Source organism: Pempheris klunzingeri, chromosome 7 (assembly GCF_042242105.1).
Source record: "Pempheris klunzingeri isolate RE-2024b chromosome 7, fPemKlu1.hap1, whole genome shotgun sequence".
NCBI lineage: Eukaryota > Metazoa > Chordata > Actinopteri > Acropomatiformes > Pempheridae > Pempheris > Pempheris klunzingeri.
The window spans coordinates 4,695,720-4,717,080 of NC_092018.1; the positions used below are offsets into that span (position 1 = coordinate 4,695,720).

Genomic DNA, 21,361 nt, shown 5'->3' on the forward strand with positions numbered 1-21,361 from the left:
ATTTTAAATATACAGATTATATGAAATCATAGTGTCTGTTTGATGTTTTATTTCAGTCTCAGCAGTGAAAATCTCCATTCACACAAACAAGTACTAAATCCAAATGCTCAGCAACAGTATTTTGAACACGTTGCTTATATGAAGAAAGTAATTATTACAGCCAGCACATAGGTGATTAACATAACGGAGCAGCGGTAACCCAAGATTACCTGCCATGTGGATTGGGCAACAATCACAAAACAAGTTCATCTGGAGTGCTTAACAAACTAGAAATGCACTGAGGAGTAACAAAGTAAAATCTTCTGCGTGTGATGGTTTCTATTTTCAGGCAGGTATTTTCTAAATGTCCTCCTCAATCAGTAGTTCTACTTTTCAAGATGCAAAGGAACGGTCCCTGAATACAAACGTACAGCAGGTAACCACGGACATGCATTCATGTTTCCCAATGTTTTCTGAAGGAACGACACCAAACTTTGGACTGTTTCTATTCTACTCCATTCTTGTCTCTAACCCGAAGTGAGTGCATAAATCGGTTGTCTGAATCTAATCTAAGAACCAGGATTCTTCAGCACTTTAACACACTCTCGCTGTCCTGCTCCACAGAGACAAACTTCAGGCTTTGTCTCATCCCATCTGTTCTCTGTTATGGCAGTGCTATTTTGTCCTGAGGACCAACTACTGTCTGTCATGCTGCAGAGAGCACTCTGTATTTTTCCTGTCACTCCTTAACCTGTGGAAGAAAAGGGCAAGTCCTCTTTCATGTCTGCCGATGACAGCCATCATTCTTTGCAACGGCGTTGCCCCATCAGTCGATTACAAACACAAATAAAATCACCCGTGAAAAGATAAACGAATACATTCATAAGCATCATGCTAAGGCAATTTCCCTTGTTTTCAGTGGGCCTGTTTCACCTCATGTTCCTGCATTCTGTCTCAGAGGAGGACTATTTTTGGACACTCACATCTGTGTCACCAGTGTGTCTCCAAGACAAAGCTTTCTTTATACATACACGCTCCTCGTCCGTGTCTCCCTCAGCACAGCCAGTGGGTCGATACAAAAAAAAAAAAAAATCGCATATTTATGTAACCACGCACGTCCTGTGGAGAGTACCTTCTCCACATGGAAACATAATAAAAAACTAAAAGTTATGGACAATCCCCCAATAAACACCATCTCTTCATAAAGAATTGGTTTCATCACACACCATTATAAACACTGACTTGTCAACGTCCATTTGACTAGATATTCATACTGATATTTAAGGGCGAGGCCCGTGACCTTATTTTTTGGCTATCAAAGGTATCAAATATGAATATTAAAGACCTCGGATATATCTTCATCATCAACATGTTCACCTTAGTGGCTTCTAGTTGGTAAGACTGTGTCCACTGTGAGTCAGCTCATCTTGTTTGTGTCTCAGTTGTAGAAAAACGAAGGAAAGGGGACACAGCATTCAGTTCAAGTCTTTGGAGCAAACGTTGCTCCCCTACTCCTTCTTTAACAGTTACTCTGGGAGGCGGAGAGGAGAAACGATGATGGGAGTGTTTTGGTCCACAAAACGTATCACAGTGATGTTTGAGGACTGCGCGCCACCTCACGCTCCAGGTGTACCAGCTTGCTGGCCCATGAGAGGGTCCCCGCCCTCCACGCCTTCCTGGACGGGGTTCGTCTCGTGCTCTGCTGTGATGACGATGGTGTTCTCGTCTACCAGCTCGCAGGTGGGGTTGGAGAAAGCTGACAGGGGCAGGGTTATCCTCTGCATCTCGCGCTCATACACTCGCTGCTCGTGCTGCTTCTTTAGGTCTCGGCCCCTGAGCACAAACACGCAAGAGAGAAAAGTTAAAACCTGTAATAACTGATTGTTTAGGGCCACTTGTTGTGTGGTGCTGGCAGGTAGTGCAGTGAGAATACAACTAAACAGTAAGGTTGTGGATCTGAAAACCAAAACAATGAGCTGAAAGAAGCTAGAACGCACTTTAGACCTGAGGGAAACGCAGATATGGGTCCCCAAATACAAAAAGTCCTGTGCTAATAAATAATAATGAAACAATGTTGATTATAGCTGCGCTAACAATCAAATCTATTTCATCTCATTTAAATTAGCAACCAGTGTCAAGTCAAATTTTGCTGTAATATAATAAAAACCTCAAGTAGTCTTGTAGCTGACACTGTCTCATCGCCACTCCACCATTTTGGGGGGGGGCACCCAAGCTAAATATTAATGATAAGGAGCTTTAAATAACACAAGGGACAGATGGTGCATGGGAACACAGAACTAACAAGCTGGCACTGAGTTTATCTGGTCCGAGGCAACACAGTGATGGGACTCAGCATGAGGCTGCTCTCTACTGATCTGGAGCCAGAGCACGGTGCAGCACAAAATGAAACAGGGATTTGAAAAACACGCCTCAGTGCAGCATATTGTGCAACTGTGCTCTGCTCTGAAACACTGTATATCACAACTGCTTCTTCACAGCAAGGGTGTGGTTCACTTTGTCAAGCACATTTGATAAAAAAAATTAAATTAGTTTAGCTTAGCACAAACACAGCTAGCCTGACTCTAATCATATTGTATGCTGTTTGTGGAATACAAAAACCAAACCTGTTTGTTAGGAAATAGAAAATGTGCAGACACGCTTATGCTAATACATTTTTATGTTAGTACATTTATGCTTTATTATCATGAAGTTTTAGCCTGATGCTGGACTGTGTGATGGTTGCTGTGACCTTTACACAGATCAAAGAGATGTGTGTTGGCGTAGGATGTATCAGACTGTGCTTGCATTCTTGAGATAAAGAAGAGTTGGAGAAGGCCTTGAACGGAGAGAAGTCAGCGCACCTGCGTTTCCCACCAACCTCCCCTGCAAGGAGGAGAGGGAGCAGGGTGCGGCGGAGGACTAATGAGAGGAGGAACTTTGCTTATACATGTTATATATGCTTGAAAGACACTGAGACTGCTCAGTGCAGATGTAGATCTTTGCCTGTACTCCTTGCTTGTTGCAAGTAAAACTTTGAACTGAGATCTCTGTCTCTGGGAGTTTATCTTGTGTGTTGGGAAATTAATGGTACGAACTAACAGCGAAAATACAGTTCTGGTCTTATAGAAATAATTTCCTGACACTGTTTTATTGTGGCTTATGAGCCAGACACTATTTCTTGGTCTGGACCAGAGTCTTCCTGGAAACTAACTGATCTCCCAGTTTCCAGTGTTTATGCTAAGCTAAGATATCCATTAAGATATCAGTTTGATATATTTTCCACATAATAAAGCAGTGCATTTTGGGACATCTAAATGACGTAGAGTTTAAACACTTGTAAATCACTGCAGAGCTTCAGCCTGTTCCCGGTGGGGGTATAGTATGGTCCTCTATGTGCAGAGGGAGTTTGATTACAGAGAATATGGGCATGCTTGGCACACAACTATCACATTACTGGAGGCGATGTCACTGCATGCTTATGAAAGGTATAAACCTTCTGACATAATATGCTCCTCCTCCTTATTAATAATCACCTCCTAAAAATAGAAAACAGTGACACGGGCACTGCTAATCAGATTTGAGAGCCAAACACTGACCAGTAAGGATGTTTTGTGTATTGCCAGAGGGAATCAGAGCTCCACTTTCACAACCGTGGGGCCGTTATGTTGAACATTACGTAACTGCAACAAATGTGCAGCCCTCCTCCGCACTCTCCTCTCTTTCAAAAATGCAAAGTGAGAATGCTCAAAATAGAGTGCAGGCACTTCACTTCCTGCCATGATGCCCCACTCGTTCTGTTGAGGTTGTCACGATAAAAGCATGCATGGCCTCCTGTGACGGCTGCGCTACATCACAGTGGAACAACAGAGAGCTTTATTGGGAATTTGAACAACACCTGATGCCCTTAACTCAAGAGACCATTCAGATGCATGCTGTCACGTGTGTTTCACTAACTGAGCTGGTTTTAGAGCTATCGACACCACATGTGCCAGCGGAAACAGGAAGACACAAGGCGGCTCTGAAGCGTCACACTTTGGCTTTAAGCCAGAAGCAGATGTACACAATGTAAAAGTGATATTGTGGAACCAGATTGAATGCCTCTTCAACGAGAGAAAAACAAGTGAGTGTTCTGTGATTTAGACACTGACCTCTTATAGAAGTAGCCCAACGTGATGCCTACTCCCAGAATGATTATAATTGCCATCATGAGGATGCCGATGACATAACCTGAGCACCAAAAAGAAAACATAGATGGTTAAAAACTGAACATATGAATACACGAAATTGTAATCTAGCGTATACAGTATGTTTTCAGAGGAATAACAGCTACAACGCACCCAGCATGCCAAGGTCCTTCTTCTTTTTGGGTCCTGTGCGCACTCGCTGGCTGATTCCCATCACCGGCTGCACAGCAGCAACTTCTCCCTGAGACGCTCTGGACTTGGCCGGCTGGAAGCTCTCTGTGGAGGGAGTGGTTCCTGTTGGGTTGAGGGATTCGGCCTCTGCTGGCACTGTAGACGCTTGTTCTGGAGACACAATTGAACAATGCCAGTGTTAAACAGCAGCTGCTGACATACTGTCAACAGAAGCCGAATCGTATCAAAGTAAAATGAGATCACTCAGAGTCATTGGGGGTCTCTAATGTGAATAGTAGTTTATTTCATTTACTTTTGTCTGCACTGTTTTATTGTACACTTGTTATAATGATGCACATAAAATACACTTTGGCTTGATTTGGCCTGACTAGAAGTGCATCATCTGGACCATGAGGTTTCTAATGAACAACAGCAGAATCAAAGCTCTAATGAAGCTATTGTGACATAAATCAGTTAGAGGATTGGCGAGCGTGTGCCTCCTTCATGTGTGCCTGACGTGAACAGGCTCTGCGTGCTCGGCTCTGTTTCAGGAGACAGCAGGGCTCAGACAGGGATGTCAAAATCTGCTCTCTAGCTTTTTTTCCCTACAGGTTGTTGTTTACAAACTGGGCTGAAGTTAAAGGGCCTGAGGTCATAAATCTAAGCAACCAATTAGCTGCTGTCTCTAAGGGCAGACTCCTCCTGTCTGCCAATGGGCTCAGTTTGAGGCGTGGTCAACAGCTTTCTTGAAAGTGCACTTTCTGACATGCCGCTGCAGGGCTTTGTTTTTTTGTGACTTGGGGTGGGTTCTGCACCGGGAGGAAACAAAGAGTAAAGGAGAGGAGTTCTCACAATGGCTTAGCCCCGACCAACTGACCCACTACAGACTAGTACTCTTTAATATGGAGAGTAAATCCACCTCAGCAATGACTTGCATATGGTTTATTTATGGATAAAAAAAAAACAGAGCCTTTTTAAAAACTTTTTTGTTGACCCATCAAAGTTTCAAATTTGGCTGCATCCTCTCCCATCAAGCCATTTCTGCGTTAACTAATTAGAACATGTACACGGCTCCAAAGATTTCACCTCATTATTTTTCCCCAGCATAGCCCACTTTTTATAATAATGAGAGCTTCGCAGGGAAGGGAACATAATTGCTGGCAGCATCAAGAGAGGTAGTCTGAAAAACCTCACAGAGGCATCTCACTGTTGTTTTCTTATTAATTTGAAATATGCATATTAATCTTTGCCGGCTTGGACTTCTGCAGCACTTGTTCCGGCTGTTTTTCCACAAATGATCAATCTCCTTGTGCAAATGCCAACTGCTCAGGTTATCATACAGTGTGTAAACAGTGTTTACTTACCTTTGCATGTGTCAATTGCACAGAATTGTCTCTGGACCGTCCCATCTGGGCCAGCAATGTAGCACCAAGGCCCCTCCGAGGAGTCTGGGTTTCGGCAGTAATTGTGATCTCCCACACCTACAGGAGGAACGGTAAAAACAGCACATGTCTGCGACCGTTGTCTCGTGGAAATACAGGCTTGTCTCTGTCTGTCTGTGTGTCTGTGTGTCCTGCTGTGTGGGTAAACCAGTGGATTCATCAATCATTAACGCTAGTTCACCACACTACATAAACAGGCCGCCACAAGCACAAAGGCAGGAAAGAGCAGCTACTGTATAAAAGAAGCCATGTAACACCAGAAGTGGACAAATAAGTGGTGCAGGAGCTCAAGTGAGGCCTGCAAATATCATCATTACCTGTAGCAAGCTAAATGTATCATTGCACTGTATCAACATCTCAACAAAGAAGTTGGAGTTGTTTGTTTCCCTGTGAGGAAACTGTTGGACCCATCAGCACCAGCGACAATCAGACACATCAGCTGGAGCTTGTTTACCTGTCTGAGAATCAGGGTGGATGTTGACATCATAGTCTCTGGTGGTGTTGATCCAGTTCAGACAGGTGAGGCCTGAAGAGGAGCTCTGCTGTCCCCCTCTGTACTCCACACCACTGGATCTCATGCAGTCTGAGAATAACAACGTCACATGTGAGCACAACACCTATAAGTGACTGTGCAATCAAAGCAAGTGAGGAAAATGTGTTCCATTAATATGAGTGCATTTGATGCAAATCAGCCCACACAGTATACTTTTTTCTTTTTTTACAACAAATTACAAATTAACTTTAAAAAAATAGTCTATAATGTATATTTGTACCTTTGTGGCTTCCATCTGATGCGCTGCTCTGCACTGTCGCCACGCTCAGGAAAACAACGTGCAAGGAGAAAACCAGTTTGCAGAGCTGACGGGCTGAATTCACCGACAACATGGTGCGCTGAGGAGATGCTTCTTCTCTCAAGTGAAAAAAGATTAAAGAGAATATACAAAATGGACGAAGGGCCTGTGCTGAACGTGCAGCAGACCACCGCTGGAGTCCCAGCTCTTGTTTTTGTCAGAGGAGCTCAGCCTTTCTTCGTAAACAGCCTTCAGTGGGAGGAGGAGGAGGAGGAGGAGGAGGAGGAGGAGGAGCTTTGCAGTACAGCCCTCAACGTCCTAAAGCCTCACCAGATTCACACACACACACACACAGCAGAGGAAAACAGTCTGGCAACTTATCATGGCGTGCAGCCTTGTGAGAGGAGACTCATCATCAAAACAGTCAGCATGGAAGGTCGCAGAAGTTCAGCCACACTGATGCTGGAGCTGCTGGTTCCTTCCATAATCCATCCTACTTTTTCCTATTCTCCATCCAACAATAATTTCCATGCTTATTGCATTTTCTGTGGTTGTCTATAAATAGGTGCTCTGCTTTCAGTTTTCATTATAAAACACAGCGAGTCATTACTTTCCATTTATGATCCAGTCCTATCTGGCTCTCAGTGCTGGGTGCATCTGCCCGGACCTTTCCTGCTTCCCAGGCTTCCTCTCCACCCCAGGAGGCCTGTTTTTCTCCCTCTGGACTCAGTGGAGGCTGATAAAGGGCAGCTGCCAATAGTTTTTGCCTCTATCCGTCTGTGCACAGGGAGCTGTAAACCCAGAGCAGAGGGGCCCTGTGTCAGTGTTGGCCGACTGCTGGTGAGGAAGGCTCACTGTCCACTGAGCCACTTTTCAAAGAGATGCTTACCCAGTTTTCAGGCAATTACCAGAGCAAACAAACAGCATCTGTCCAGCACTCTCCAGCACACTCTGCACATTCAGGGCCACGAGGGGAGCCTCTCCCAGCATGCACCGAGTGAAACCACAGGTCCCTACACTATTAAAGGGTGAACCAGCTAATTCCTATGGAAGCCATACTCCAGAGCAAAATGGAAAATAAACAGATATAAGATTAGTTATGGTGTAAATAAGATGATCGTGGTAACCAAAGATTCAAGTGTAAGAGCCTACTGAAATAAAATTAAAAGATAAAAAGTCCAACTTTTGATTTATTAAGCTTATCATCGCCCCTTTTTTCATCTGTGTTTGCTTTTCTTGGTAGAAAAGAACTTCCATAACTTCCCAACCTGAGCTGCAGTCGACTGATTCAGTGGAGTCGCTGAAAACTGCAGATGGGCAACATATCAAAAAAAGTGATGTGGGACCTTGTTCTCAGTGGAAGCTTCTGCTTAGATCTCTGACATAGCTGAGGATTAGTTTTGAATCATCAGAATATTGAAATTCTTGATGGCCCCATAACAGACTAAAAGCCTAATCCTTCATTTTGCTGTAACTACAGGCTTTGCAGTGTGCATTACTTCAAATGAGCAATGCCTGTAAGGTGAATGGTACAGTAGCCTTTGTTTACAGTATGTCTTAGTGGGGATCTCAGGCTCTGCAAAAGCTTTGAGAAAATGAACCCCAGTAGCAATGATTATATGAAAGACAAACAGAATAACAACTTCAATGGTTCCCTTTATTATGTTCAGCATAAACAGCTCTTTAAAAAAACAAGAAAGCACAGTTAAACTGATAAAAGCCTTCTTTCAATGGATTTCAATGATTTAGATTGTTCCTGTAATTCCATTTGTAGAATAAAATTTTTAACCTGAAGGTCCGCAATCCACTGGATACAACAGTGGAAAAACAATCTCTTCATCCTCCAAATGATGCGCGCACACACACACACACACACACACACGCACACCTAATAAACGTGGTTGCACCTACTTGGCCTTGTTCCCTGTTGCCATAGTTAATCATTTAATCAGCAGGAGGCAGGCTTACTGAGAGTCCAGAGACAAGGAAGGACTTTTATTAAATCAGGTTTGTTTGATACACACTTTGCCTTCAGGAAATGTCAAACCTTTCCTCAAACTTTGTTTTCAGCGAGAACACAACACAATAGACATATTGTTCAAGCAGATCTGATAGATGAACACAAAGTAAAATGACTATTTCATTATAATGATGCCTTTGTTTTCAGGAAAGTCATGTGTTTTTTTTCTTGCCTTTGTCTTGAAGTAGAGCAATTTAAGGCCATGAGTTATGAAGCTCAAACTAATTGAATCTATAAAGTTGAAATATATGGTTTTGTTTTTGTCTAGTGACATCCATACACTCAGCATCAATAAATGCATACGGTAAGTGGTATCAGGTGTAGCGAAAGTCAAACTTAAGGAGACTTCTTGACATGATCATTCAAGGTTTGTCCAAAAAATGTTGATGTCCCAGTTTTGCCCAACAACTTTCATTATCTAGCGTTTCCTTGATTTCTGCATCATGTTCTGACACAGAATGCGTCAAGAACACGACCAACACAAACCACCTGTGGCTTCCTTCAAGGCGCTCGTTAATCCCACAGGGCTCTGCACCAGGTGTTAATTTTGGCCTGGGTAGCAGGGAAACACATTGCATAAGCATTCTGTATGAATCATTAATACGAGCTTGATGTCATAGCTGTTGCATAACCTAGATGGTCACAAGCACAATGCTTCATGCATAGAAAATGGACCTTTAAGTGAAACATTATCTCAGCTACATATAAAGGTGAAACAGAAAAAAATTTAATAAAAAATGGTGGCCCTGCTGTTTTACAGTCAAATTTTGTTAAACTGATTGCTTACTATCTATTCTGAGACTTTAATCAATATCATATCCCAAGGAAATAAATGGTATGAGGATACAAGAACATGTACATTTAATTAAAAGCCTAACATAGCCAACTATAGCATATACAAACTCTTTCATGTCAGTGTTTGTCTAATACTGAGAGCCGCCCATCTCAAACAAAAACACCGGGCTGCCTGATGATGTAAGACTGCTGTAGTGTGCGGTCCTTAGTGCAGCAACTGCCTACTCCCTATCAGATCCAGTCAATCATCTTCAGCCCTCATGTGGTTGGAAACAGGACACTTATACAGGCAGAAAGCCTCTAATGGAGCATTAAAACGTACACTGCATCCCCTGCTGGGCACCAAGAGGCCAATTTCCCCTGATGCTGTGGCATTACATCACTACATCAGCCTGAGCTCTGCTACTGTTGCTGGTGAGACATGGAAAACATGGGACTTACAAGAACAGGGCATGAGAGCACTGCTGCTGGTTAAAACAGACCTGGAGGTACTCTGGTGGCTGCTCCTCTGCATACAAAATCTTTATTCTAAAAATGAATACAGCTTCAGAACACGTAATACCATACACTCTTATGTCAAATCATTCTAGCAAAAACAGTCAGCTAGAGCTTATGAGGAACAACTTTCTTGCTATAGTGTGGACAAGGCACCTAATGCCCAGTGGGTCCCTTCTCTGTTATATGATGACAGGCACAAGTGACTGAAGCCACTGAACTCTTAACTGTCAGCCTGCCAAGCACTGGTGTACAGCAGCACCAGCAGCTGCAACACTCATTCAGGACCAAGGCTGCACATTCAGCAAGCGTAAGCATTCCTGAAATATCCACAGGTTATTTCATCACTGGGTGTCATCGGCCAAAAGGCTCTGGCCGGTGACTGTATGTGAAAAGCCGCTCCGTTCCATCATTGTGGCAGCTCTCCAGCCACAGCAGCTGTTATAGCAGGGGGAAAGCGGACACCGTTCTGACTGAGAAGGCCACAAACGTCCTGTAAACTCATGTGCAGCGATGAAGCGTCACAAAGGTGTCGTACATCATCAGATGTCTTCAACAAGTGGAGGAGAAAGGCAGCCCTGGCGAAGAGGCCACACAGGGTGCTGTGGAAACGGGGGTCCACGAGGAGAGCGAGCCAGGCCGGGGTCAGTGTCTCTGCTAGAGAGAGAGTAAATAATTGCATTGTAACACAGCAATTGTAGATGTCATTAACACATTTATATATTGGGACTGACAAGCTGATGTGGTACCTGGCTGGAGTTCTTTGCAGACTGACAGGCTGTCCAGCACCTGTGCAGCACTCTCCTCTGCCCATCCACTCAGGCTCTGTGCCAACGCAGAGGACTCCGAGTGTTTTTCAGCCATCTGTAGAAGGTAAGGCAGCACATGTGCAGACATCACAGAGGGCTCTGCAAACACATTGGCCTCATCCTGCTCATACAGACTGGAACACCTGAGTAACAGAGCAATAAAAGCAGGTAAGCGACACCCAATCAAGGTTGCTCTGTTTGTACAAGTGTATTGATTCAGTGAGGCAGCTCACCCAGTCTCTGAGGCCTCTCTCAGCACAGATCTGAGGTCAGACTGAGGCAGGTTACACAGCAGCACCTCCAATGTACCAGGAGTATCCCAGCATTCCTCCAGCAGCAGGTCCAGCAGGAGCGGCAGAGCCTGGTTGACTTGCATCAGGTAGACTCTCGTCTGACTTCCTCCTCTTCTCGCATGTTGCAACATGGAGGTAAAACAGGCCGCTTTCATCCTCACCTGCTGGCTTTGGTCCTGCAGCAAGTAAAGGCCCGTGGTGATCAACCTAAAGCAGAAAGATTCAACATTTTATTACAGAGTCTATCATTTAATTGACAATCTTATCTGTCATTTTCATACCTGCTCACGACGGCAGGCAGGGTGCTGTGTCCTCTCAGACTGTGGCTCATTAGTGGAGCTCCAGCCACACACAGAGCCTCAGCACACGCCATCCTGAGCACTTCAGGGGCATCTGGCGACCGCTGGCTTTCCAAGACACTACACCAGCGCTGGAACATGGACATCCTCACTGGACTGATTTGCAGAACGATCAGGAAAGTTAGTAGCTGCAGGTAGAAGACGTGATTTTATACTGAACGAAAAAAGACAGCAAAACATTTAATACCTGGAGTTTGACCCCTGGGAGAGCAGCAGACTAGCAGCATGCAGAGCCTGGGACAGTAACTGTGGCCCCCCCCGCTGGGCCTCCAGGTCTCCAAGCAACAAATCCAGACACTCAGGCACTGGCTCCTCCAGTGGGGCCAACTGAGGAAGACGTTGGGGTAAAGCAGAATCATCTCCAGCCATCACTGCTACCAGGGCTGCGAGGTAGGTCCTGCGGTACTCCACACAGTGGCTCAACAACGCCTCCTTCAGGTTTGACTGAAGACAGAGAGCCTTCATTTAATCCTCTAATTTACTTGTCAAATCAGTCATGTGACTTTAAATGCCAAACAGGTGTTTCCCCCTGAGTGACTCTCAACAGGCATCAGAGATGAATCACTTGCACATCACAAAAAAAACAGAAGAAAAACATCATACTTTTAATTTAAGATTCCTTTGGTTTGCTTTTCTCATTCATTGACGTAGAGAATTATGTTTTTACTTAGACATGTTTTAACTGTTTCAAGTGGTTTCCATTAGTGATTTCCATGATAATCCCCCTAACCTGTTTCTCCTGTTATTAGGGGGCCGCTTGCAAGCAAAGCCCACTATTGTGCCAGCTATGCAAAGCATAGGGCACAATAGTGGGCCTTGCTTGCAAGCGGCCCCCTAATAAGTGCTGTAAAATAAATGACTGGGACACATAAACAGTAGTCCCTATCTTTACACACTGTGAGGAGATATGCAGTATCTTCATCTTATCAGAGAGAGCCAATTAAACACTAAACAGGATGTAGATGGGAAGGCACAACTGGGTGGTCTAGATAATGTAACATAATAAAAGGGCCGATATCTTCAGCCTGACTGTACTCAAGTCAAGATTATAGAACAGAATAGCTTATAGACACACCCTGTCTTATGTCAGAGGGAGAAAAAGATCTCCAGCCAGATTTCATTATATTTAAGCCTATCTTTGCTTCCTCAATTTCCTCACATTGTGCTCTAACAAGGTCATTATTCTGAAAGCTGTTAGACAGGTTTTTGGGAAGGTTGTTTTCTTTATGCTGAAATCTCGGCAGCAGATGATAATATCTCACCTGCAACACCCTCTGGATCACTTCTTTCAAGCCGGTCTGCTGCGAAACCCGCCCATCAACCACACACGAAACCAAAGCCAGCCTCAGATCAGGGCTCACTGCAGAGAAGCTGTCCCAGATTTGACGAGCCTCCTGTGGATCTGCACACAGAAAGTGGATGGCTTGTTGATGGAAGAATGACAACCCCACCTGTGGAGATGACACAGATAAAGCATCAGATAGAATGTGCTACTTTTATTTTACTTTTTTTTATCCATTAATATTCAGTGTTCTGGAGAAATAATGAATATTTTAAGCCAGGTTTTAGGCACTTTAAGATCTTGACTATTTTTGTATAGCAGTAAAAATTCTTGACTAAATAAGCAACAATTACAATGAAATAAAAAAAAAAACAAAAAAAAAACTCAGCTAATCTTCCCCATCTGGACGGTGCAGATGTGGTTTAATCATATGTGACACAACATGAGGTAACAACCACAAACGTCAGCTTGAGAAAACAGAGAAAACAGTTTTTCAAGGTCTCTAATACACATTCCATGTAAATGCACCTATATCTATATCGATGTCATCAATAAAAAGCTATGAAAACAATTTCTGTTTTCTAACTATGGGTCTGTCAGCATGCGTTTCACACACCTGAAGCTCCTGTTGAGGAGTTTGGAGGTCATGCCTGAGTAGGTCACTGAGCTTTGACAGGTAGCTCTCACAACAGTATCTTCTTAGTAAGTCTGCCACTGCGAGGTATGCCGCTCTCACTAAGGGGCAGCGTTCAGCTTCAGTCACCAGCCACAGCGAGGCGTCCACTCTGCTCAGCACCTCACACAGGTCAGCTGAAGGCGCACTGGGAATAGAAACACAGCAGGACTTCAAAGCCTGAAGGTGTCTGATGAATGAATGAATGAATGAATGAATGAATGAGGCTTTTTGAAATCCTGAAAGTGTCTGATGAATGAATAAGCAGCTCTTCACCTGACTGTGCACAGAGCTCTCTCCAGAATAGCTTTGATCTGCAGCAGCTGTCCGTGGAGCCGGTTGTGACAGCAGCGCTCCTGTGGACTGGGCAGCTGAGCCGTCAGTTGGATGAGGATGTTCATGTACTCTGAGGGGGGAGTCATGGCAACCAAAGCCTTAGAGGCCATCACTCTCACGCTGTAAACAGGACTGGCAGCCAGCTGGAGTAAAGGAGGCAGGAAGTCTGACAAAGTTCTGGCAGAGGAAGACCAGAGAAGACATTCACTCGGTCAAATAATGTTCAATAACGTACTTAGTTGAGACTAAGTTGATCTTCATATCTTACTCTTGGCAAAAAAGCAAAATGTCACATGTCCCAAAATGTCAAATTATTCCTTTAACTGCTCGTCTTCCGTCAAAACATTAAGGTCAAAGAATCTGACCAAAATACATAAAATACATAGTTTTTACCTTCATCACTGGTGAAGGTGAGCGGATTACAGATTCCCCTGGTCTAACATTTGGTTTAAATAAAAACCTACATACTTTCAGCCTGGATGAAAACCACTGCTATTAAGAACTAATAGTTAACCTGACCAAACCGTCTAGTGATAAAGTAAACAGTATTCACTCTGTTGAGTCCTGGACACCAGGCTGGAGCTGGGCCAACAGAGTGAGGACAGGGTAGAGCGAGGGCTGGAGGTGTAGCTTGGCCTCATTAGGTGGACACTGGAGGTCTTGTGCTGCCCCTCTCAGCTCGCCCAGAAGGAAGGGCTGCAGCGCAGGGTAGTGGAAGAAGAAGGCAAGGGGGGACATGCCATGCTGGGCAGGGCCACCCTCCTCGGTGCTGGGTCGCTGGCCAAGCATTCGCGAACACAGAGAACCTGGAAACAGATTTGAGTCACTGTAGCAGTATAAATCAGAGCTAAACCAAATAATTAATCAGTTCGCCAAAAGACATATAATTATCATTCAGCAAATATCTTATTTTCAGTCATTTTTTTAAGCAAGATACCAAAAATCCCCTTGCTCAAGCACCTACAATGTGAGCTTGTACTAGATTTCATTTAACTGATTATCTTAAAAAATAACAATTGAATATTTGGGGTTTTGACTGTCAGCTGTGTGCCTGTGTCTTACTGTAAAGTTGCAGAGCAGCATTCCTCATGGCCCAGCAGGGAGAACTGAGTAGAGTGAGTGACAAGATGGCCACAGCAGGAGCAAACTGAAGGACAGCTACTCCCAGACCTGAACCTCGCACCAGGGCCTGCAGAGTGTGAACTGCACACACCTGTAAGGGAGAGGACAATGACATGACCACATCATCCTCTTTGTGGTTACAAACACCACTCCGCTCGCTCTACAAACCTGTGGCAGGTCCAGTGTTTGGTCCCAGTTGTCAGGTAGAGGGGTTTTGGCTGTCTCCAGTAAGGTTTGCATACTGTTGGCTAACAGTGCTTTTGCTTTACCGGCCTCCCCGGCCGACACAACACACAGGATGAGCATAGGCAACCCTGCAGCCCGCCGGGTCACAGAGGTAGAGCGAGGGGACTGCACCACCTGCAATCCCTGTAAGGACATAGGAGAGGAAACGTATCCTTAAGCCAGACAGTCTAGCATCCACCTTTATTAATGAAAAATACATGCATGTATCACCACTCACTAGCTTCAGCATGTTGGACGGGATATCCCTTAGCTCTGGATCACTGCTGCTCAACAGAGAGGCACAGAACTTGGTGAAACCCACACAGCAGCCCTCTACTGCCCCCTGGTGAACACAAACATGTCTTTCAGAAAAGAGCACAAGAGGCAAAGTGATTCAGACTCAACGGCTCTAAATGGGTCTGTAAGACGTACCCAGTGACGACATTTGAGAAGAATATTCTTGAATACGTTTGATGCTCTCAGTAGATCCTCTTTTGTTAGGAGGCACCTGCTGGGTTTGGATTCTGTGAGCATTTTCTCCACCAGAGAACCCAAAAGGATTCCTATTTCCTAATAACAAAACATGGAATAAAAGTCACATTCAACTCGTGCTTAAAACTTAAAGGCTGAGTGACAGGTCCTCAATGTAGTAAATAGAAAAAAGAACACGAGGACTTCTCTTTTTTCAAATAAGAAACCATGACAGCTAGTAATATTGAAAAAATACACATGAAGCTGAGCTAAAATGCCACACTCTTCTTTTTAAATACTGATATGTCCAATTATACATTTTAATGGTGCCTCAGGTTCTGTTTCACCTTGAGGGAGACCCAGCAGCAGGTGAGAACGAGGCTGTGCTCTTCAGATAGCAGGACGCACTCCTCTCCATCCCCTTGGCCTCGTCTAGACTCCTGAGCTATTAGAGAGCTGATGGCGTTTCCCATATCACAAAAAGAAGGGGGGGCATCTAAGACAGAAGGGAACGATTTATTGTTTAGTGTCATAGATAAATCTGAAATGTAGTGTTGTACTTCATCCACAAATCAGTATTATTCCTGCAGATTACTCCATTACCCTTTTCAGTGGCACAAGTATCTCCGTAGAGAACACCCAGCAGCAGCAGAGAGATATTCTCCAGCAGGTTTAGCACCTCAGTGGTCAGACTCTGGTCAAGTGAGTCATCAACGCTGCTGGGTGCCTCAAGCAAACACCTCTGAAGGGCACTTAGAACACCTGGAACATAATTTGTGACAGGATTTAAAGAAGCAAACGTTTTCTAGCCATCATTAACGGCAGGTGTCAGTCTTGTGGTCTAACCGTGCATAGGCTTGGTTCTGGCAGCAAGCATCATGTCAGCCTTGGCTGCCAGGTAGTGCTCCTCCAGCTCCTTCACCAGGAATCTGACCATGCAGGAGCCCTTGGGGTTCCTCCCACGGCTGACGGCGATGGAACTGTTCCACCTGCAATCCTCAGGCTGCTCTTGTGATCTGCAAGTAGAACAACTGATAACTGCTCATCTGTTACATCTGAAGCATGCATAACTCCAAACAAAGGTACGCAGGGGGCAAAGGCTTACTTCTGAAGGAGGACATTCATCATCAGCGCTCCCATCTGAGCTTCCTGCACCCGAGGACTGCACAGAAGCTGTTTGGTTCGCGTGAGCAACACTGCAGCAACATCATCCGGAAAACTGGGTGGGAAAAATCTCAACAATAGCCCAGCTGAGAGCTCCCGAATCTGTTCAAAGAAAAAAAAAATCCCTTTTCCGCTCTTTATAATATTCTTCAGCCTTCATCTTCCATTTGAACCATACAAAAGAAATATGAGGCAGGTTAAGGCAGCTCTACCTCATTTGTAGAGTCTTCTAAACAGCTGATGAGGACCAGCTGTTTTGACCTGCAGATGAAATCCCACTGTCCTCTTTGTCTGGCACAGTTGATAAGAGAACTCATATTCGCTGCAAAGCCAAAAATAATATAAAAGAAGTTCACATTCCATATGAACCAAATACCAGCAGCGTATAGGATTTTTTCTTTACTTTCACTGGTTTTTAAATTGACCTGGAGGTTGTCCCTTCTTCTTGTCTGGGCTCCAGCTGTCTGTGCAGGTCTCCAGAACTGCAGACAGCAACAGCAACGCAGTCTTCTTCCTCTGGTAACTGTGTCCTGGAGCCAGATGGCCGTATGGAAGCTGACCCAACCATTCCACGAAACCTATGTGATGTACAAAAAGGTTTTGATGAAAGCAAAAAAGACAAAATGGAAAGATTTGCTGAAGAAAGACAGAACTTTTAATTACAAACAATGCAGCAAAAGGTAGATAATATTAGGCTGGATGCCAAGTGAGACATGATATCATATGATAAATATGTATAATCTCACCAATTCCCTGTTCCAGTATATCCTGTGGCCTCTCTGAGTGGATGGCATCTCCATTTTTTTTGCAGTTCTGTCCTCTGACACGTGCCAAGCAGCCGTCTCTTATACGAACCAGAAACCTCTTCACTGCAGCCTGGAAATGTTGGCGAAACGGCGAAGACTCACAGTTTAGATTTTGAGGAATGAACATCTTCATTACTGACATCTCCTCTATAGTGGGGGTGTCTTTGGTCTTTGGGCTGCAGCAGAGGAGGTTGAGAGCAGCGAGACGGACTTTGTCATCTGCAGATCCAAGAGCTAGCTGGAGGGTTTCAAGAGTGGAGCACCCCCGCAGGGCCCAGGGAGAGCCTCCAGTTACGGCTCTATAGGAGCTCATGATGCAGGCCCAGGCGTGGAGGTGGCCGGGGGCCGATGGGTCCAGGGAGGCTAGCAGAGGATCCACAGCTGAGGGGAAGACTTGAAAGGTGCAGGGTAATAAGTGTGTTGAGCTGTTGTTCTGTACCAGAGTCACAGCAGACATTAGCGCCTCATGAAGGACGGGCCGCCAACACCTCGCCCACTGATTGGCCAGATCCAGCTCAGTGGGGGGAGCGGACTTTTGCGAGCCTTCACACAGCTCTCGCCTCTGCTGCTGGATCAGACACTTGTAAAGCTCTGATCCACATGGCGACAGGTGATTGGCCGACAAGCACTTCAGGATATGATTGGGTATATCAGGATATTGATCCAGCACCTGATTAATTAAAGAGACATGATCATAACAATTACTGACTACATTATAACATTATCATTAACCCTGTATTAACCCTTTATCCTCACCGTGTCAGTTCCTAGGAACGGCAGTAGGGCACAAAGGCGATGATATTTGGCTTTGGCTTCCCAAGGTAGTTTGATTATTCGCTGAAGTAGAGTGAAATAAAGAGTCTTCTTTGTGTCACAAAACTGCTCACAATCCACCTCATAGATGTCCAGCAGGAGACAAAAGGCACTGCGCACAAATTCTGGCACACCCTCCACCTGCCGAGTCACAGTAAGACAAACAGTCAGTCGGCAGTTTATTAGGTACACCTGGCTAAAACTAATGCAGTCTAATGCTAATCGAACAGTCCTGCAATAAGTGTTCCTTCATGAAGGTTGTGATGTTCAGTTGTTTCAGAGAGGTGTTCAATCAACAGTACAGTCACATCATGCTGTTGAAGTGGATTGCATTATTACAGAGAGGTGTTTCTATTCTTTAGCCTACTGTCATTGGTTTAAATGGGGTGGACAAAATAATAGAAACAGTGCAGTACAGTTCAACAGCCCTACAAACTACATCCTCTAAGATGACCATACAGATGAATCAACACCTCTATTAAACAGTTTCAACATGAAGGATGACTTACTGCACTGCTGCATTATTTTTAGACATGTGTACCTAATAAACTGGCAGTTGAGTGTATTTCTTAATGATAACCAAACTTTTGCCAAACTGCACTTTTCATTAATGGTACAGTCAGATTAGAATAGTGTCAAGCATAAATTCTTGACATACAATGTCCTGCATCCTGCATTATATGGTGATATGTTGAGCTTACAAAGTGAAATAATCACCTTTTATTTTTGCAGTAATATAATGCGGTTAATTTGACTCACTGGGCTTTCTGCATTGGTCCAGATCATGTCAATGAGCTCCTGCTGCAGCCGGCTGCTGTCAGGCAGAAGGCGAGCGCCTGTCATCTTCCAGATATCAGCCAGGCATTCTTTAACTTTCTTCAGCCATAGTGTTAATACTGGAACAACATGCCATATTTGAACAGGTGACGCTGTCATTAAAGCACACGAATAATTATATGAATAAATAATGCAAATTACTCACCTTCAAATGCAAAGTAGTGACAATCCAGCTTCTCCTCACACAGTGCATAGACCAGAGGGAACAAACCTTTTAGCAGCAAACACATCTGCAGAAGAAGGGAGAATGGATTTGGTGATGAAAGCAAGTAAAAATTAAATATATTTTTTAATGTGAGCTTTAACTGGATTGACCTCTGTGGCATCCACGTGTGAGCTGAGCAGGATGTGAGGTCGACAGCAGGTCAGGAGGCCCCTGCTCACAGCCAGCCTGTCCACTCCGTCCTGCCCTGAAGGGATGCACTGTACCTGGAGGGCACCAACACTCAGCAGCCAGGGCTCTGAGAAATATCACAAATAACAGCTATTCCGTCATGAATCTGTAGCCACTCACACTCAGTTACAGAATATGTAGTCTACTGTATAGAGCAATTTTTTGGATATAGCAGAGAAATAGACCAAATCTATCTACATTTTACTCACATGTGCACATAACTGGGCTACGTTCCAAAATCAGGTTCTCTCATGCTATTTGTAAAGCAGTGTTGGCGGTTGCTTACCTGCATGAGAGACCTGTAGCAGACTCCAGGCTGCAGCCTCTCCAGCCCTGCTCTCTTGTGCTGTGTTGATCAGCATGGCCACAGCAGTGCCTGCCAGAAGACGAGTGTCCCTGCCGCAGCACTGCAACAGAGGACACACAGACTGATGACACATAATAAAAGTAACAGCTAAACAGGCCTCTTTCTTTTGAATAAGTGACTCTGAACTAATGATTTAATAAGAAACCTGTCCAAGCATGATATCCATAAGAGCCTGCAGGATCTTCTGCACCGCTGGGCCCCTGTGCTCCTTGTCCCACACCAGAGGAGCCACCTCACTGGACAACAGCTGAAATATCTGCAAGCACACCTGCAGAGATCACAGTTCTCTGGTCAGACACAAGGATCACGCAAGTCTGCGGTGAATGCAGCTGACTCATGAAGCGCACTGCTCTTGTCATACCTTGACAGCGATGTAACACAGTGGTCCGTCTCTTAGGGATTCTTGTTGTAACACAACAGGGAATAACTCTGACACTTTGTTCAGCAAGGACAGGCATGACCCTCGCCACACCTCACGACCAACAGTGCTGTCTTCCAGGAACATACAGACTAAAAAGGTACAAACATAAATAAAAATACACCCTAATACATTTACAGAAACTAACATATAAATTAGCGACATACTGTAATAACACATCATCTTTGCCACCAACCTCTCTGCAGATCCTCAAAAGACAATATCTGAAAAGAAGAGAAGCTAGAAGTTATTTACAGTGCCTTACCTTAAATATGTGACAGATATAAGTTATAGTGAGAGCTCTGAGCTCTGTACCTGGTCAGTAAGGACTATGGAGTGCAAACATTGATGGGTTTCTCTAAAAACCAGCTGGTGGTCCACCTTTGCCAAATGTTGCAACATCTGTCGAGCAAATATGTAGTTTCAGTGAGATTCCACTTTGTTGTAAGCGTTGCACACTGGACATTCATGCTGCAGAGCTGACCTGGTCCACTTTGCGACAGGCTGTGGAGCTGGTGACCATCTGCAGCTGCATGGAGATGAGGAGCCTGACAAGAAGCAGGACATGTCTCTCCTCTAACACCTGAAGCTGTGCCTCTGAGATCTGTCTCAGCAGCTGGACAGCCTCCTCCAAACAGCGCTCCTTGGATCTTTTCACACTACTCCTGCTCATGCAAGCACAATCATTCACTCATGAACACACCTTCAATTAAAAAATAAAATGTGACAATGTTGTTCTCAAACATGTTGAGGTTCTGGGCACCAACCTGGAGGATTCACACAGTTTATCAACAAAGACCCTGAGTGTTTGGCTGACATTTTCAGGAGCCTCATCCTCGGTGATCACACAGTCTTGCAGACTCGTCATCAGCTCCTCAACAGACAGCATTGTTTTACTAACTCCTCTGTACATATTCCTGGTGTCAGACACATTGGCAGCACGCTGGTTTCCTGGTCACGTGACAGGACTCTAACTCTACTCTTATCTGACTGGTGGTCATGGTAGAAGTGCAGCCACGTGCTGCCACCTAGAGGCAGCTTCTCATATGTTTTTTTTTTTCCAAATTAAAATTAATAGATGAATCAACTGGCTAAGACATCCAAAAATAATCTAC

At 44.5% G+C, this 21,361-nt stretch overlaps 2 protein-coding genes across 2 annotated transcripts; both read right to left on the minus strand.

Annotated features, from left to right (window-relative positions):
- Positions 1 to 39: 39 nt before the first annotated feature.
- pik3ip1 (phosphoinositide-3-kinase interacting protein 1) lies at positions 40 to 6,674 on the minus strand. Its single transcript, XM_070833768.1, has 6 exons — positions 6,550 to 6,674; positions 6,231 to 6,359; positions 5,699 to 5,815; positions 4,317 to 4,505; positions 4,128 to 4,206; positions 40 to 1,812 (listed from the first exon to the last, which is right to left on the minus strand). Exons 1-6 carry the CDS (start codon positions 6,659 to 6,661, stop codon positions 1,596 to 1,598), a joined length of 843 nt encoding a protein of 280 aa, XP_070689869.1. The 5' UTR covers positions 6,662 to 6,674; the 3' UTR covers positions 40 to 1,595.
- A 3,125-nt stretch (positions 6,675 to 9,799) lies between these two features.
- On the minus strand, positions 9,800 to 21,114 carry LOC139203572 (tRNA (32-2'-O)-methyltransferase regulator THADA). The gene is given in 31 exon segments (XM_070833385.1): positions 9,800 to 10,534; positions 10,627 to 10,829; positions 10,920 to 11,186; positions 11,261 to 11,434; positions 11,538 to 11,782; positions 12,601 to 12,789; positions 13,207 to 13,441; positions 13,570 to 13,806; positions 14,183 to 14,435; positions 14,692 to 14,842; positions 14,920 to 15,120; positions 15,215 to 15,319; positions 15,409 to 15,546; positions 15,795 to 15,943; positions 16,051 to 16,209; positions 16,294 to 16,436; positions 16,526 to 16,713; positions 16,824 to 16,933; positions 17,037 to 17,189; positions 17,358 to 18,087; positions 18,174 to 18,371; positions 18,990 to 19,126; positions 19,213 to 19,297; positions 19,383 to 19,528; positions 19,748 to 19,868; positions 19,974 to 20,096; positions 20,190 to 20,338; positions 20,443 to 20,470; positions 20,562 to 20,648; positions 20,731 to 20,911; positions 21,014 to 21,114. Coding segments are annotated over 31 exon segments (5,634 nt in total). The 3' UTR covers positions 9,800 to 10,286.
- Between the last annotated feature and the right edge of the window lie 247 nt (positions 21,115 to 21,361).